We start from the raw sequence: 15,941 nt of genomic DNA, 5'->3' as shown, positions 1-15,941 counted from the left end.
TCTTAGACCAGTGGTTCTCATGCATTGAGCACCAGGACCCACATTTTTAGAATGTGAATCTCTGAGGACCCACCAGAAGTGATGTCATGACCAGAAGTGACATCAACAAGCAGGGAACATTTTTAACAATCCAAGGCTGCAATCCTACCCACGCTTGCCCAGGAGTAAGTCCCATTGAGTATCATTGTTTAAAGAATGTACATAGCAGCTTGTTTCAAGTATAGAGCTGTCACATTTCCCCAAATGCAGTCACATCCCATGGGAGCATCAAGTCTGGCATATTAAAAAGAAAATATTGAAAGGAATGGGGACCCACCTGAAATTGGCTCACGACCCACCTAGTGGGTCCCAACCCACAGTTTGAGAAACACTGTTCTGTACAATGGTTGAAGGTGGAGGCTGTCTGGTCTCTATTGCACCTGGTGACCCTGTGCAAAAATTGAGGATGATGATGATGATCACCTTGCAAGGCCAGGTGACAGTAGAACTGAAGACAAAGGACACGAGGGGAGCACGAGAGTGAAGACCTGGGAGAAGAACTTGGTGTCTCTGGGATGGGTCACCCTCGTGCTGCTGGTCACCGGAGCCCCCACAGCAGCGCCTGGATGTCCGGTGAGACGCCTTGGGCTGCAGCACGTCACGCCAGCTCGGCTGCGGAAAACAAGGGTGCCTGGAACGGCGAGGGCCCTGAGAAGGTCTCTCTGTGGTGTCCGGGATCAGGGTTGGACCCCGACATGCAGGCCGTGCACAGCCCAATAATGAAGCCCCAACAATAACGTGTGCGCTTTTAAGGTTTGGTGGCGGGTTTCTCGTGCGAAGGGCTTCCTTGGCAGCCGCTCTGGCTGCCCTTCAGGGCAAGGAGCAGGAGTGGGGGAGTCTGCCGGGGCGTTCAAGCCCACAGCAGGTCCTGGGGGGGGGGAGGCAGCAACACGACCCCCAGGATCGCATCGCTTGGGGGCTGCAGGGCTGGGTCTGCAGGGCTCCCCACAGCTGCCAGAGGGGCGGCGCGGCCAGGCCCCCGAGCAACGCGGTCCTGCGGATGGGGCCCCCTTAAGGGCCTTTGGTCTCCCACTCTTCTTCATCACTAATTAGTGATCAGTAATGGATTAGTTAATTAGTGATGAGCAAGAATTTTATTTTAAAAAAGAACTTGTTGCTAAAAATGATTACTTTTTAGTTAATTAATGAATCGGATCTAATAATGAGTTTTATTAACAATAATTGATATTATTTATTTATTTAGCAGTATTGGTGAGTTAATGAATATCATTAGTGATGATAATTAGTGAGCAGTTGCTAATCAACTAATAGTTCAGGAGTGGTTAACAGTTGACTGACGTTAATAAATGAGGGGCTGATACTGAATGACTCAGAAATAGGAATTGGTTCATCAGCGCCAGAGGAGGCGCCGCGGCCGCCGGCCGGCAGGGGGCGCTCGCTCCCCGCGCCGCCGCGCGCCCAGAGCGTCCCGGCCGAGCGGGGAGGCAGGCAGGCGTGCGCGCGGGCGGGCGAGGAGCGGGATGGCGGCGGCGCCTCTGCGGGGCCGCTTCCGGGGCTGCCTGCTGGGCGCGCTGCTGGGCGACTGCCTGGGCGGCCGCTTCGAGGGGCTGGACGACGTCGACCTGCGGGCGCTGCTCCGCCTCGCGCGCTCCCTGCGGGCCCGCCCGGCCACGGACGACGCCGAGCAGCGAGAGGGTGAGGGGGCGGAGCAGCCGGGCTGAGGCTCGCGCGGGCGGAGTGGAGGCCCACCGGCCGCCGGGGAGCTCTTGGCCCCGCCCTCCCATTGACTGCACTGGGACTTCTTAGCCCTGCCCACCCACTTCCAGGGGAGCTCTTGGCCCCGCCCACCCATTGCCAGGAGGCCCCTCCCATTGACTGTACTGGGACTTTTTAGCCCTGCCCACCCACTTCCAGGGGAGCTCTTGGCCCCGCCCACCCACTGCCAGGGGACTTTTGGCCCCGCCCACCCATTGCCAGGAGTCATCTTGGCCCCTCCCATTGACTGTACTGGGACTTTTTAGCCCTGCCCACCCACTTCCAGGGGAGCTCTTGGCCCCACCCACCCACTGCCAGGGGATTTTTGGCCCCGCCCACCCATTGCCAGGAGTCACCTTGGCCCCTCCCATTGACTGTACTGGGACTTTTTAGCCCTGCCCACCCACTTCCAGGGGAGCCCTTGGCCCCACCCACCTACTGCCAGGGGACTTAGTCCTGTCCATTTACTGCAAGGTGACATCTTAGCCCCTCCCATTGACTGTACTGGGACTTTTTAGCCCCACCCACCGACCGCCAGAGGAGCTCTTGGCCCTGCCCACTGACTGCAATAGTCCCTCCCACTGACTGCTAGTGTGATCCCCCTTAGGGCCCAGGTGGCCTTCTGGATTCGGATCCAGTTTGAGGCTCAGCTTGAGGCTGAACAGTTCCAGTGGGTGTCTGTGGGAAGGCAGATTGTGTGTCTCCCACCCCTGAACAGCCACTCCCAGCCCCAAGAGCTTGTGGACGCTGTGGCCAGAACCCGAGCGTGATGCTGTCCCCCTGATGCACCACCGGGATGTGCCTGCCCTCTGTTTCTGTGCATGTTTTGTCCTTGGCTTCTAGGCATCCTCAGCTACAGCGATGACACCGCAATGGCCCACTCTGTGGCGAGGTCCCTGTTGGCCAGGCGGGGCTTTGACGAAGTGGACATGGCGAAGCGGTGAGAGCAGACAGACTTGCACCACGTGGAGGGGCTGGAGGAGGTTCTCTTGGGGTCTTACAGCCCAACCCTATGGGCACCGCCACCACGGGTTCAGCACTGTCAAAGTAGGTACCGCTGCATCAGCGCCCCACAGAGGCCTCCTCAGGGGAAGGGGACATTTGTCACCTTGCCCCATGTAAGGGTACGGGCCCTGCAATGGGGCCTTTCAAGTCTGCATCGGGTATTTTGATGGTGCAGACTTGAGAACCTCCATGTTGGGCTGTTCAGCCTCCACCAGTCCCATCCCTCCCCAGCCCCTTCTCCTGTTCCGGCTGTTCACCACCAAGCAGCATCCTCCCAGCGCTGGGCCCCCTCCCCCCACGGTGCTGTAAACGTGCTTTACTGTACTTTTATGACACCTAGTGCCAGTGCTGGAGCTCAGCGCCAGCGCTAAGGGACAATAGGATTGCGCTCTTGGTCTGGCAGGGGCACCAGGCTGGAGGTCAGTGGTCTGGCTTGGTAGACGACAGCTTCATAAGTTCATGCAGCGATTCCTGCCTGAATACTGAACCTTCCCGTGTTTAATGTCAATGAAAAGGGTCACTGCTTGGCACAGTGGTGAGTTTCCATAAACATTTCTGCTCAAAAGTTTTAAGCAGTTCACACTCCGCCTCGCACTTGTGCCGGGTAAACAGCAGAGAAGTTTCTCAGGCTTAGGTTGAGACACATCACAGATCCTCATCCAACTGTAACCACAACTGACACAGTTCTGCGTGCATTTCCTGGATGTATATAAAAAGTGCCACTAGGTTATATATCCTAAGATAGTCATGGCTGATGCCTGTTGATAGCGATGGGACGGATTAAGACGGACACGGTGAGTCTGTCTTACTGATTTCAGTGGTAGTTAGTCAGGTTCTACGTTCTCCAGATACAAGGGTGTGGGTGGCAGCCCTGAGGCATCTCTGGAGAGAGACTTGAGGGGTCTGCACTGCAAACAGGGGAAGAGGAAGGCATTATATCAGTGGTAGTTCATCACCTTGGACAAGGTGTGGGTGGTGTTGTGTCGCATTGTGTGAACCCTCCCAAATCCCCTCTTGGTGGCTGGTCTCTGGATCGAATCAGCACCCATCTTTTAATTTTTTTTAAATTTTAAATAGTAGCAGCTGTCCCATGTGGGGTGTGGTGTAAGTGGGATTTGATGTAACAAAGTCTGCCCCTGACAGGTTTGCTGAGGAATACAAGGAAGACCCTGACCGAGGCTACGGGATGGCGGTGACGACTGTGTTCCAGAAGCTTCTCCGTCCCAAATGCAGAGATGTTTTTGAGCCGGCAAGAGAGCAGTTCAATGGAAAAGGGTCCTATGGAAATGGCGGTGCCATGAGAGCGGCAGGCATCTCACTGGCTTACCCTGACATTCAAGATGTGAAGAAGGTGCTTGTCAATGCCTTGTCAGTTGCCCGCATTAATAAGTCTTTCCATCAGCGCACAGAAAGGCTCCCTGTTTGTTAGCTTGGCAACGATTTTGTAAGGACTGTCCAGTTCCTCTTCCTGTGGTCATTGATTGGTTGCCCCTTGCGGGTTGCAGGGCTGACCCAGTTCAAATCTGGTGGAATCTGTATCTTTGGGTTAGTTGAAGTTGTTGCTGTGGCAACTTGCGAACCTGTTGGGGACTCTCGAAGACTCTTTTTCGCAGGGAAAAATAGATTACGAAATTTGCTGTTAAAGAATGCTGAGAGGCCCAGCAGCATACTTTGGTACGCAAAAGGTTTAGGTAACCTTGTGGAGTTGAGAGACCTCCAACTCTGAGCAAACCAGTTAGGGCTACGATTCTCAGCATGGTGTGCCACGGGGGTTTGGAGCACAGTGGTTGAAAATCACTGAAAAACTGAATCAGACCATTCTTTGATTACAAAAAAGGTCAAAATAAAACTTATTATTTCATTTAAGTTTCATTCATTCATCTATAAAACTGATTTTTTTTCTGCCCGCGAAAATGTGTAAAATATATGACGTGGCCCTCGTGTTGAAAAGTTTGGAGACGCCTGTGACAGAGAGAAAGGATAAGGCCCAAATCCTGACTTTCCAGCACTGGCATAGCCGTGCCAATGGGGCATGTGCTGCATCCTGCAGTTGGGTGGGAATGTTTATTCCCTTACCTTGGAGCTGCATTGCCCTTATGTCGGTGCTGGAAAGTGGGTAAGGATTGCACCCTAAGTCACTGAGCTTGTCTCCCAAGTGCTCCATTCACTCTTCCTCCTGGTTTGAACTTGGACCACATGCATTAGCTGGCCTGGACCAAATCTGTAGCTGGTCACTTAGTGGCTTTTGTCTGGCATTATTATTGTCGTTCTGCATGACAGCCCTTCTAGTGGTAACTCTGCAGTTTAGGGTGACTGGAGGTGATGGCCTAGCATGAACAACTCTAGCTTTTATTTTCATTCGTTCCACCTTTCCCACAAACTCAGGCAAAAGAGTAGCAGAGGTGAATTCAGAGGTTGCTAAGGAGATTGTGGAGCGTGCTTGGTTTGTGAATGAGTTGTATTAGCAGGGCCTTGGCTAACTGGACTATGAAACACCTTGTGAGTTGTGATTCTCGTATAGTTTTAGCAGGGGGAGAGCAAAAGCTACTGCTCTCTCTAGCAGAACTCTAGCTCTCTCCCTGTTCTAATGGCTGTTGGTTAGTGTCTCTAGCTTGTGAATCCTTTGGGAGAGGAGACTGTATTTCAGCTTATTTTCCTGTGCAAACTGCTGTGTGAACATTTTTTTGTTGACAAGTGGTATATAAATATTTTAATGCTAACGGTTCAGCTTTGCTTATTCTTGAGTTGTTGGCTTCTACTTTGAGACCTAAGAGCTGTGCAGGTTCGTGGTGAACGAGCTGAGGATCAAGACTCCCCCAGCTCTAATCTGCCCACCCACCCCCGTGAATCCTCTCTAGATGGCCTTCAGCAAGCCACCCCCTCCCAGCCTCAGTTTTCCATACCTGCAAAGTGTAGTTCTGCGGATTCCATTCAGAAAATAATATATGCAAAGTGCATTAGGGCCAAATCCTATCCAGCTTTCCAGCACTGATATAGCCATGTCCTGCAGTGGTGGTGCAGTCACAGAATCCTCCTCAAGGTAAGGGAATGTTTGTTTACCTTGGGGCTGTATCGTGGTTGAATCAGCATGGGAAAGATGGATAGGATTGGGCCCTTAGGCACTCAGTAGGTTCTATACCAGTGGTGGCGAAACTGCATCTTGTGAGCCACATGCAGCTCTTTGACATATAATGTGCAGCTCTTGGAAATATGCTGACTGAACTCCTTTTTGCATTAATATTATTATAAAAGATAAATAAGAAATTTTCAAGCTTTATAATTATAGTTATAATTTTATGTAATTATATATAAATATAATTATAATTTTCAAGCTTTATAATTATTTACCGGGTGTCAACTGAGAGTCACTGGACTAAAACCAAAGTTTAATGTTCATGGTGAATAAATATATTTAAGTGCTTCTTAAATATTGCAGCTCTCAAACATCTGAAGTTTATCGTATGTGGCTGTAATGTTAAACAGGTTTGGCCACCCCTGCTGTGTCCAAATATTATTCAGATACTGATACTAAGGATAAATCACCCAGGGGAAGCCAGCAGCACTGGGGCCACTGGGGAGGGCCAAGTGGTCGTAGAACACTGTCTGATCACCCTATGACTCTGTTCCTCCCCCTGCCTAGAAAGTGGTAGTGCAGATTCCCTCTTCAAGCATAGCCTTTTCAACGTCATGTTTCAATTTTGCAGTTTGCCAAACTGAGTTCTCAGCTGACCCACGCCAACTCCCTGGGCTACAATGGCGGTATCCTGCAGGCCTTGGCTGTTCACTACGCTCTCCAAGGGAAGCTGAACCGGGACCAGTTCCTGGAGCAGCTGATCGGCCACATGGAGGATGTGGAAGCTGATGAAAAGTCTGTGGCTGATGCACGGGTGTAAGTGACATTTGCGGTCTCTGTATGCTTAAGCTTTTACAAGGGTCAGAACAGCCCCGCTGGATCAGGCCTCAGGTCCATCTAGTCCAGCTTCCTGGTGGCCCACCAAATGCCCCAGGGAGCACCATCAGGGGCAGCATGTCTCATTCTAGTCTCTCCTTTTCAGGGCGGGGCATGAGGAATTCCCTTTTTCAAAGAGGCTAAAGAAGATCAAAGAATTTTTGGAGCAGAGTGCTGTCCCAAAGTCAGATGTGATATTCGAACTAGGTAAGCATATTCCTGAGAACAACCTTCCCTGTTATTATGCCCAGAAAGTACCAGTTCTACGTTTTATACCAGGGCAGCTTGAACCCCAGCCTGGGGGCTGGATCCGGGGTTCCGATGAATCCGTTCTGCCTTGGTGCCGTGTGTAGTCCTCTGTGATTGGGGGACAGGGATGCTCTGGGCAGTCGCATCTACCTAGAAGTCCTGTTGTGTGGCCTTCTGAGATGCCCGGGAGCAGAAGCAACCGCTCAAAGTATCCCTGTCCCCCAATCATGGAGTACTACATGTGGCATCCAGGCAGAACGGAAAGGGCAGTCCGAACGGGGATCGCTTTTCCGTTGTGAGCGGTGGCGAGTTTGGCCACTGCTGTTTTATATGATGACAAAATCCTAGTAGTTGATTTTTTGAGTCACGAACACTGAGGGAGTGAATATGGGGGGGGGAGACAAGTCATTCTCTCAAAATAAAAGGAGGTGGTCATCCAGCAACACCGATAGGAAGGGGGTTTAGGATAAAACATGAGCACCTCTTCCCTCTGTGCCTGTTTGACCTGTGAAATGCATTGCAAAAGGCAGGGTGAGGTGATCGGTCTTTGTATCTTTTAAGACGACTTTCTTATGATTGGTGCTGTAAAGGAGCGTGACGATTAATAGCAGGACTTTGGCTTCTGGACTGAGAAAAGGCCCAAGCGTCTTACGCTGGGAGACCCAGCAAGGGATGTACCACGGCATACTTGCAGATGTGCTTGGGGCATTTGAGCTGGTTTGTTGTCAGAGGCAGAATGTGAAGCTTTGTGACCCAGCATGGCAGTGCTTTTTGGGCCCTGGCTGGTCTTTCTCTCTCCACTGCCATTGTGAGACGTGTCGGTGTTTGCTGCCTATCTTGCTTCTCCCCTGCAGAAGTTCCTTTGAAGCAGTACTGTGGCTTCAGTGAGGAGGGGTTGAGGTGGAAGCCCAGTCTTGCTCAGGTCCCTTCTGCAGTGAGAGCTGGAGAACCCGCTGCTTCTGCTTTTGGTCACACTGGAGCGTGATTGCTTCACACACGCCCACCAGTCATTTCTGCAGCAGTGGCGGTGTTGCCGTGCTGGGTGCTGTGCAAGAATGAGAAACCACTGTCTTCAGGCTTGCCATAGGAAGTCTTGAGGAAGAAGGGAAAGTATCATGACAAACATTCAGTGGGAGAGCTGAGGCTGAGAGAAGAGGGGCGAGTTGCAGGAGGCCATGCTCTGTGCTGTGGGGCTTGAATCCCTCCAAGTTTCTCAGTGCCAGCATTGCCCTGTGTGCTGATGTGTTTGTGGGTTCCCAAGTCATGGCACTGGCAACACTGCAAGAGTAGCAAAGGAAATAATGTAAAACAGTGATTTTCAGTGTTTTTCTGCTCATGGCACCCTGACCACCATGGTCTTCTCTATAGTCTTTGCCTCTTGTGATGTCAAGTCCAGCTTCCAGGAGACTCTTCTGGGTTTTCTGGCTCTGTTTGTAGGTCAACTGTCTGTACTCACGGCTCTGCCGGCAGAGGGACAGATAATTTGTTACTACAGACTGTTGTCCTAGAAACAGAGCTGCAGAACCTGGAAGAGATTTTCAGCAATTTTCATCTGCTGCGCTCCAAACTTCCGCATCACACTGTGGACACTGGTTGAAAATTGCTGATGTAAAACATACTCCTGTGGCCTCAAGTAGGCATTATTAAGTCACTGCATTTTAATTTTGTAATGCCATTGGAGCAGCAGGTGCTTCTGACGTCTGCCACTCTGAAGGGAGCTGATTCTTTTGCTAGGCAATGGCATTGCGGCTCTGCACTCAGTCCCCACTGCCATCTACGCCTTCCTGCGCTGCATGACATCTCACCCAGACATCCCCGAGGACTACAACAGCCTGCAGCGAACCATTCTCTACTGCATCTCCCTGGGTGGCGACACAGACACCATTGCGACCATGGCTGGAGCCATTGCAGGAGCTTACTATGGGGAAGAGCAGGTTCCTCAGAGCTGGAAGCAGAGCTGCGAGTCTTTCGAGGAGACTGAAAAGCTGGCCGACAGCTTGTACGAACTGTACTGCCAGCGGTAGTGAGCCCGGAAGGGGGACCTGGTACCAAAAGGGCCTGTGATCATGTAAGTGTTCACCTTCCAGAAGAAATGAATCTCGTCTGAAATAAGGACCCTGTTCCCCAAATGGGGGAAAGATGTCCAGAAAGTATTGAATGGCCAGGATAAGCTGTTGCCGTGTCCAAGTGCTCTGTGCTGCATACATCAGACCTCCTTTTTTTGCTACTGTCTCTGATTTCAAGACTTGAAACTTCTGTTCTCTGTTCTGTGTCTTTGGGTGCTTGGGGTGCTTAGCCTAAAGGGGGCCTTTTGGTGGGTTGCTGGGCAGGTTCTCACTTGCTGGTGGTGCGGAATCATGTTCCTGGGCTGCGCTTAGGAGAAACCCAAGGTAGGACTGGAAACATTGTGTTTTGACCAACTTTAGGATGAGCGGTCATCACATACAGTCTCCCCTCCCGATCTATTGCAGGCTCCTCCCCCTTTTTGTGACTGAGCAATTCAAGTATTTGGAGTCTGATTTCTTGTATCTTTAGATACCTGGAATAGGCCCTGCTGTTTTCAAACAAAAAACATTTGAAGTGGCTGTTTGCCACATTCATCAAAAGGCTGACTTGGATGGTGACTTTCCCCAAATGTGCTTCTTTCTATGATGGAGAGCAGGAGCTTGCCTTCCAGCTGATACATGTGCCTTTCCCTCTTCACCAGATGGTCATGCACAGGGCAACAGTGTTTTGAATAGGCCACATACATATATATTGTGTGTAGGCCAGGAGCATGTGATTGATAATGGAACAACCACACAGTGTAGCTGTACCGATGTCAAATATTGTGTGTGGTTGACTGATAGTACAGGAAGCAGGGCAGTCGATAGGTGTAGGTAGGAACACACTCTGCCTCCTCCACATGTAGTGGAGTGCATCTTGGTGCAGATGTTTTCCTCCTATGCAGCCTAAAGCTTTCAAGGGACTTCTGTGTTTGTTTTTGAGGGTTGCCATATGTCGGGAGTGTCAAGCCCCAGCCTAAAGCACTGCAGTTTGTGGAACACATGCTCTGGGCAAGCAGTGCCTTTCCTGCTTGATGGTGGTGTCCTGGCCTTTCAGACACCAGCATTCGTGTGAAAGCTGTGGTCAAGTCTGCAAGTGGGCCAGGAAAGGGAGGGTGGCCGAGCTGTTAGCAAGCTGCATTGCTTGCTCATCTAATGCATCTTTTCTTTCATAGTGCAATCAGTGAGCGAAGGAACCGGCTGGCTCCAAAGATGAGTAATACAGATGTATTTACATAGCCACAAATTGTGATAACTGACATGCAAATAAATCTCTTTTTGTAAAATAAGATTTATTGATGTTGGGTCAATACAATCAAGTACTGTAGTTTCAGTTCCGAAGTGAAGGCCGCTTTTTGATCACAAAACAAGAGTGCATTTTAAACCAAATTTACTATGACACAGTGCATGTAACATAAGTATTTACAAAACTAAACACCCTCTATATACTAGGTTAGGAATGAAGATACTGGAGGCAAACTTAAAAAAACAATGGTATATAACAATGCATATTGCAATGCATGGAGAAGAAGACATTTTAAAAACGGATCTTTCTAGTGACTGAAACCCCATTCCCAGCTGCTCTTGAGCACACAAACCCAACCTTTGTCCCAGACAAATGTCAGGTTCCAAAAACATAAACTAACCCACGACTTGCCTCTTCGGCCCATGATGCATTGCCCTGTCTGCGTGTGTGTAATGACGGCACGTTTTGGATATGCCATATTGAAAAGTGTAAAAGGTTATATAAACGCAGGTTTATGCTCTGTATGAGAAGAGAATAGTGAGGCTGGAGAGTGATACCTATAGGACAGAACAAGTAAATAATTCTGAGTTGGGAGGCTAAATGTGCATTTTGTCATTGTGTGCTCCGTCTTACCAGCCAGAACACCAATGATGAATCTATACAAAGAAAAATGAAAGATTGTCTCTGTGTCAAAACACAGTATAAATAAGTTGTGTACAAAGGCCCCAGGTGCAAGTCTTGGATTGATGTCATCCTCTGCTGCTATTAATTTATCCATCACTCTTTCTACCTCTGGCAATGACTACTGTTAATAAAGTTTTTCTGTCATTGTATCATTTTAAAAATGGAAACTTAATGATCTTTTCCAGAGGAAAATAAACGTAAATCGAGGGCACAATTCTCGAATCCTCCTTCCAGTTTTGGGCACGTAGAAAATGTACATACTGGGCTTCTTCGAACGTAGCCTGCTGTGATCCAACGTGAAACTAGAGGCCTCATTGCAGGTGGAGTGTTCCTTTGCCATACTGATCTCCAGGAATTTAGAAAACATCAGCTGGAATTTGAAATCTTGGGCCCTGTACTTTTGTTGTGTCTAAATCGCTTAAGTAAGTTAAAGGGAAAGGAAGGAAGGAGAGGCAGTTGGCAGCACAACTAAAATAGCAGGTGACCCAAATTCTCCAGCATCAGCCTTTTGGTGTTGACTCTTCATCTCTTCATCTGTTACTCGAATACTACAGTAAACCTGGAGAATCATACTCGGCTACTCTGGTCATATCTTTAGCATCCTGAGCAAGGTTAGTCTTTGAACCCTGGGCTGGATTACTTCTGTCTATGTTCTTCAGGATAGGTCTCTACAGAAAGCAGTTCTTTGCAGATTTAACGTGACATTCCTTGAACAGCATATTCCTTGGCCAGGACAAGAAGGCTCTTCTTAGCAGTGTCAAGGGCCACCCCTTGGAGGAGAAACATGGCTATATTTATGAAGGCACTTTCAGGACCAGAGGTTTCGATTGCTCCAAGCCAAGGCAATTCACATGACCACAGTTTATACCTGCTGCGAGTAACCCAGAGTCAGATGAGTGACATTTCAAGCATTACTGAGATAAAGTGGTAAAAAATAAAACAAAAAGACAGACAAAATTACTCTTTTTTTAAGTCACAGAAATTTTTGCACCTCTTTCAATAGATATTGCACTACAGTTGTGAATAATATTAAGTAGCTAATAGCACCATTGTAAAAATGATTGACTATAAAAATTTCAATGAGTGTTCTTTTTTTTTAAAATCAAAAATTTCTTGGGGTGGTTTTGGGAATTCTAACAACCCTCAACCAAAAGTTTACGCATCCTGAAGAAAAATTTTTAAAACTGGCACTTCAATACTAATGTAACACCATCTTTCACTGGTCAAGAGACACATTGAAGCTGTGCCTGCAGTGCCTTTGTACTGCGATTGTCGGATGCAAAAGTACGATTCTGGGCCACTGACTTGCACGTAATGGGGATCGAGCCACTTGCTTTGTCAATGGATTCAACACACACGTTTGCGAATTTTAAGGAGCCCTGCTTTGCAGGGATCAAAAGCATCCCTGATGGCTCGGGAATACTTGCCTGTTCCCATACATCTCTGCTAGGATGCTTTAGAGCTGGACTGAGCATGGTGTAAAAGGTGCTTTCTGCAAAGCATTCCACAATTCACCCTATTGGGTCTTTTATTATAGCCCAGGGACTGACGTGGATCATGTGTTTAAATGGAAACGTGAGCAAATTTGGAGAGAGGCCTCCGTTGGCTAAAGCGCTTTGCAGCTTCGTAGGTCACAGGCTGAAGCCTCCTGTGTGCTGCTGCCTCTGAAATGCCTTCTGTGCATTCTAAGAGAACTGCCAGGCAGCTAATCTCCAAGTTAGCACCTGTGTCGGATGTGCAGTCGCCAGGGGGACCCTAAATTCTGAATCCAGAGATGGTACCAAAAGCATCAGCACAGTCTGCTCAAATGATCTTCTTGGCTTGGCCCAAGTGGGTCCACACCACTGGTGCGCACCGTCTTCCCAGTGACTTTTGTATGTTTTATTTTTAAAAGATAAGTTTATGGCTAAAGGGGATGAAAGGAGGCGTGCCCAACAGCTGTTATGTTGGGCAGAGAAGGAATCCGGAAAAAGAAGAGTGGATGTATTCAGTGGAGTACAAACCGTTGGCTTGATCTGACGGCATCTGGACCCAGACCTGGTCGTTCTCCTTGAGTTCAAGCACGGCACTCCCGGAAGCCTGGTCCAGGTAGCCCTTTTTGTACTCGTCGTAGGTGTAGAGGGCGGGCACGTTGTTCTTATAGAGCGCCACCCAGATGTTCGTTCCTTTCACATGAACGTGGTAGGCAAAGTAGTAGATGCCGGAGATGGGACAGGTGAAGATCCCTGTCACGGGGTTGTAGCCGTTGTTCCCGTTGTACAAAGTCCTGTCAAATTTTATCGGCATTCCAGAGGCTGGGAATGGCGAGGTCAAGATGGCAGTGAAGGCCGGGACCATCTGGGCAGAGAGCTCCCCTCGGCCATACTGGGGCTTTCCGGGCTTGCCATTCCCCAGCACGGCTCCCTCGACACCTCCGTCGGGCAAATGGAGGCCAGCAATGCCCGTCTCATCAAACATCCCTGGGGCCCCTGGGGGGCCGGGGGGCCCTGGGGGGCCAGGTAGCCCATTTAATCCAGGATTCCCAGGAACCCCTGGGGGTCCAATGGGACCAAGAACACCTGGCTCCCCTATTCTGCCAGCTCCCGGAGGGCCTGGCAAGCCAGGCTCCCCTTTCAGGCCTGGTAGGCCTTGAGGCCCCATTGGTCCAGAAGGACCCTGCAAGCCTGGTATTCCTGAGGGGCCTCTGTGGCCTGGTTGCCCTGGGAAACCTGAATCCCCCTTGGAGCCCGCTGCCCCTGTTAGTCCGGGCACCCCGGGCAGCCCTATGAAGCCAGGTTCCCCTTTGGGGCCCATTGGGCCTGGCATCCCATGTGGCCCAGGCAGCCCCCGCTCCCCAGGCACCCCGGGTTTCCCCACAAACCCACTGGGCCCTTGGTCCCCCCGCAGTCCTGGCGGTCCCCCTGGCCCAGTTGGCCCAGCCTCACCTTTAGGGCCTGGAATGCCATGCTTGCCTGGCAAGCCCATGGAACCAGGAGGACCTGGGGCACCTGAGATGCCAGGAGGCCCCATCTCGCCTGGCTCCCCATCCATTCCTGGCTCACCTTTGTCCCCAATGACTCCTGGACCACCTGGTTGCCCACGGTCTCCCTTTAAGCCCGGCAAGCCTGGCTTTCCGTACCCTGTTGGCCCGGGCATCCCAGGCAGGCCGCGGATGCCAGGTTCTCCCTTGGGACCCAGAGGACCTTGCAGGCCTGGTATGCCAGCGGCCCCCGGCACACCAATTCCGTCTACGCCTGGGGGTCCCCGTGGGCCCATTGGCCCAGGCTGCCCGCTGATTCCTGGCTCCCCTGGAAGGCCCGTGTCGCCTTTCACACCTGGAGCGCCAGGCAGGCCGTCAAGTCCCGGTTTCCCAATGCCCAGCAGCCCCGGAGGCCCCGCAGGGCCAGGGGGCCCGCCGTTCCCCCGTGGTCCCGTCAGCCCTGGCTTCCCAACTCCATTTTCGCCCTTCATGCCGCGCTCGCCCCGAGGGCCGGGCTCCCCTTTTGGGCCGGGCTCCCCCCGGAATCCTGGAAGGCCCGGGCTTCCCGACATGCCTGGTTTACCGTTGACAGAGATGCCCGCTGGTCCAGGCAACCCTGGTGGGCCTGGCAAGCCCCTGGGCCCTTGGTCTCCTCGTACACCAGGCTCCCCTTTCAGACCAGGCATCCCCTTCATCCCTGCCTTGCCCGGAAGCCCCGGGATGCCTGGCTTGCCGATGCCAGAGAAGCCGGGGGGCCCAGCAGGGCCTGGTTGGCCGTGAAGTCCTGGTTTTCCAGTGCCTGGTTTCCCAGGGTACCCAGGCGGGCCAGGAGGGCCCCTGGGGCCAGGCTTTCCGGGAGGTCCAGGTTCCCCTTTGAGGTCCAGTGGCAGTGGCGGCGGCATATCTGTGGAGACAGAGAAGTCAAGGAGAAAGGTGAGTGAGAGGGAGCCACTTCTGATGCCCTGCCTGAGGCCCAAGGGAGAGGCAGGCAGGCACACGTTGCCTCTTGAGCTCGGACTGCAGATGTCGCGAGCTCAGGCCTTTGCTTCCCATCACCCCTTGCTGGCCAAGGCAGCTTCTGTTGCCCTCTGAATTCTGTGGGTTTTCCCCCCTTGGAGGTCAGTCGTGAAGAAGTACCACTGAAACCAAGGAGAGAAGTGAATTGCAAACAAATCAAGTCCCAACAATTTCAATGGGACTAGCAATAAAAGCCTAGATAGGTTTACTCAGAAGTAAATCCCACTATGTTTGGTGGAGCTTACTCACAGGCAAGGGTGCATCGGTCTGCAGCTGTAGTCATGACTAACTTGATTGAGACATACAAAATTATGCAGGGGATGGACAGAGTGGATAGGGAGATGCTCTTTACACTCTCACATAACACCAGAACCAGGGGACATCCACTCAAATTGAGTGTTGGGAGTGTTAGAACACACAAGAGGAAATATTTCTTTACTCAGCGTGTGGTTGGTCTGTGGAACTCCTTGCCACAGGATGTGGTGACAGCATCTGGCCTGGACGCCTTTAAAAGGGGATTGGACAAGTTTCTGGAGGAAAAATCCATTACGGGGTACAAGCCATGATGTGTATGCGCAACCTCCTGATTTTAGAAATGGGCTATGTCAGAATGCCAGATGCAAGGGAGGGCACCAGGATGAGGTCTCTTGTTATCTGGTGTGCTCCCTGGGGCATTTGGTGGGCCGCTGTGAGATACAGGAAGCTGGACTAGATGGGCCCATGGCCTGATCCAGTGGGGCTGTTCTTACGTTCTTATGTTCTAACTTTTTGACTGTGGGCACAACCTCACAGCTGGGGTGCTACAGAAACTTAGCACCCATACCCAAACCGTTCTGGTCACTGAGGGTATCGCCCCAAAGCAAGCCTCACCTCTGGAGCCCTCTGGAAGCGCACTGGTACATAGCAATGCTTCTGCAGACAGTCCTTTGCCCAGCAGGCTCAGGCCCAGCTCAGCAGAGTGGATGAAGCTTAGGGCACAATCCCGACCAGGTCTACTCAGAAGTAAGTCCCGTTATAGTCAATGGGGCTTAC

At 51.1% G+C, this 15,941-nt stretch overlaps 2 protein-coding genes across 4 annotated transcripts in view; one reads left to right on the top strand and one right to left on the bottom strand.

Annotated features, from left to right (window-relative positions):
• The first annotated feature begins 1,520 nt into the window (after positions 1-1,520).
• On the top strand, positions 1,521-11,094 carry ADPRS (ADP-ribosylserine hydrolase). 2 transcript variants are annotated; one of them, XM_066639091.1, is made up of 7 exons: positions 1,521-1,695; positions 2,599-2,695; positions 3,904-4,111; positions 6,465-6,649; positions 6,816-6,916; positions 8,693-9,026; positions 10,179-11,094. In XM_066639091.1, exons 1-6 carry the CDS (start codon positions 1,521-1,523, stop codon positions 8,980-8,982), a joined length of 1,056 nt encoding a protein of 351 aa, XP_066495188.1. In that variant the 3' UTR covers positions 8,983-9,026; positions 10,179-11,094. The 2 variants fall into 2 exon arrangements, with proteins under 2 accessions (XP_066495188.1, XP_066495187.1); XM_066639090.1 differs by having other exon boundaries at positions 8,693-11,094.
• Positions 10,277-15,941, bottom strand: part of COL8A2 (collagen type VIII alpha 2 chain) — a 154,477-nt gene continuing 148,812 nt past the window's right edge. For both annotated transcript variants that reach the window (XM_066639087.1, XM_066639088.1), the window contains one exon: positions 10,277-14,796. In XM_066639087.1, the coding sequence (XP_066495184.1) occupies positions 12,875-14,796 (1,922 nt within the window). In that variant the 3' untranslated portion in view covers positions 10,277-12,874. The remainder of the gene's footprint in view (positions 14,797-15,941) is intronic.

Source organism: Tiliqua scincoides, chromosome 10 (genome assembly GCF_035046505.1).
Source record: "Tiliqua scincoides isolate rTilSci1 chromosome 10, rTilSci1.hap2, whole genome shotgun sequence".
Classification (NCBI taxonomy): domain Eukaryota; kingdom Metazoa; phylum Chordata; class Lepidosauria; order Squamata; family Scincidae; genus Tiliqua; species Tiliqua scincoides.
This window is presented reverse-complemented; position numbering and strand designations above follow the sequence as displayed.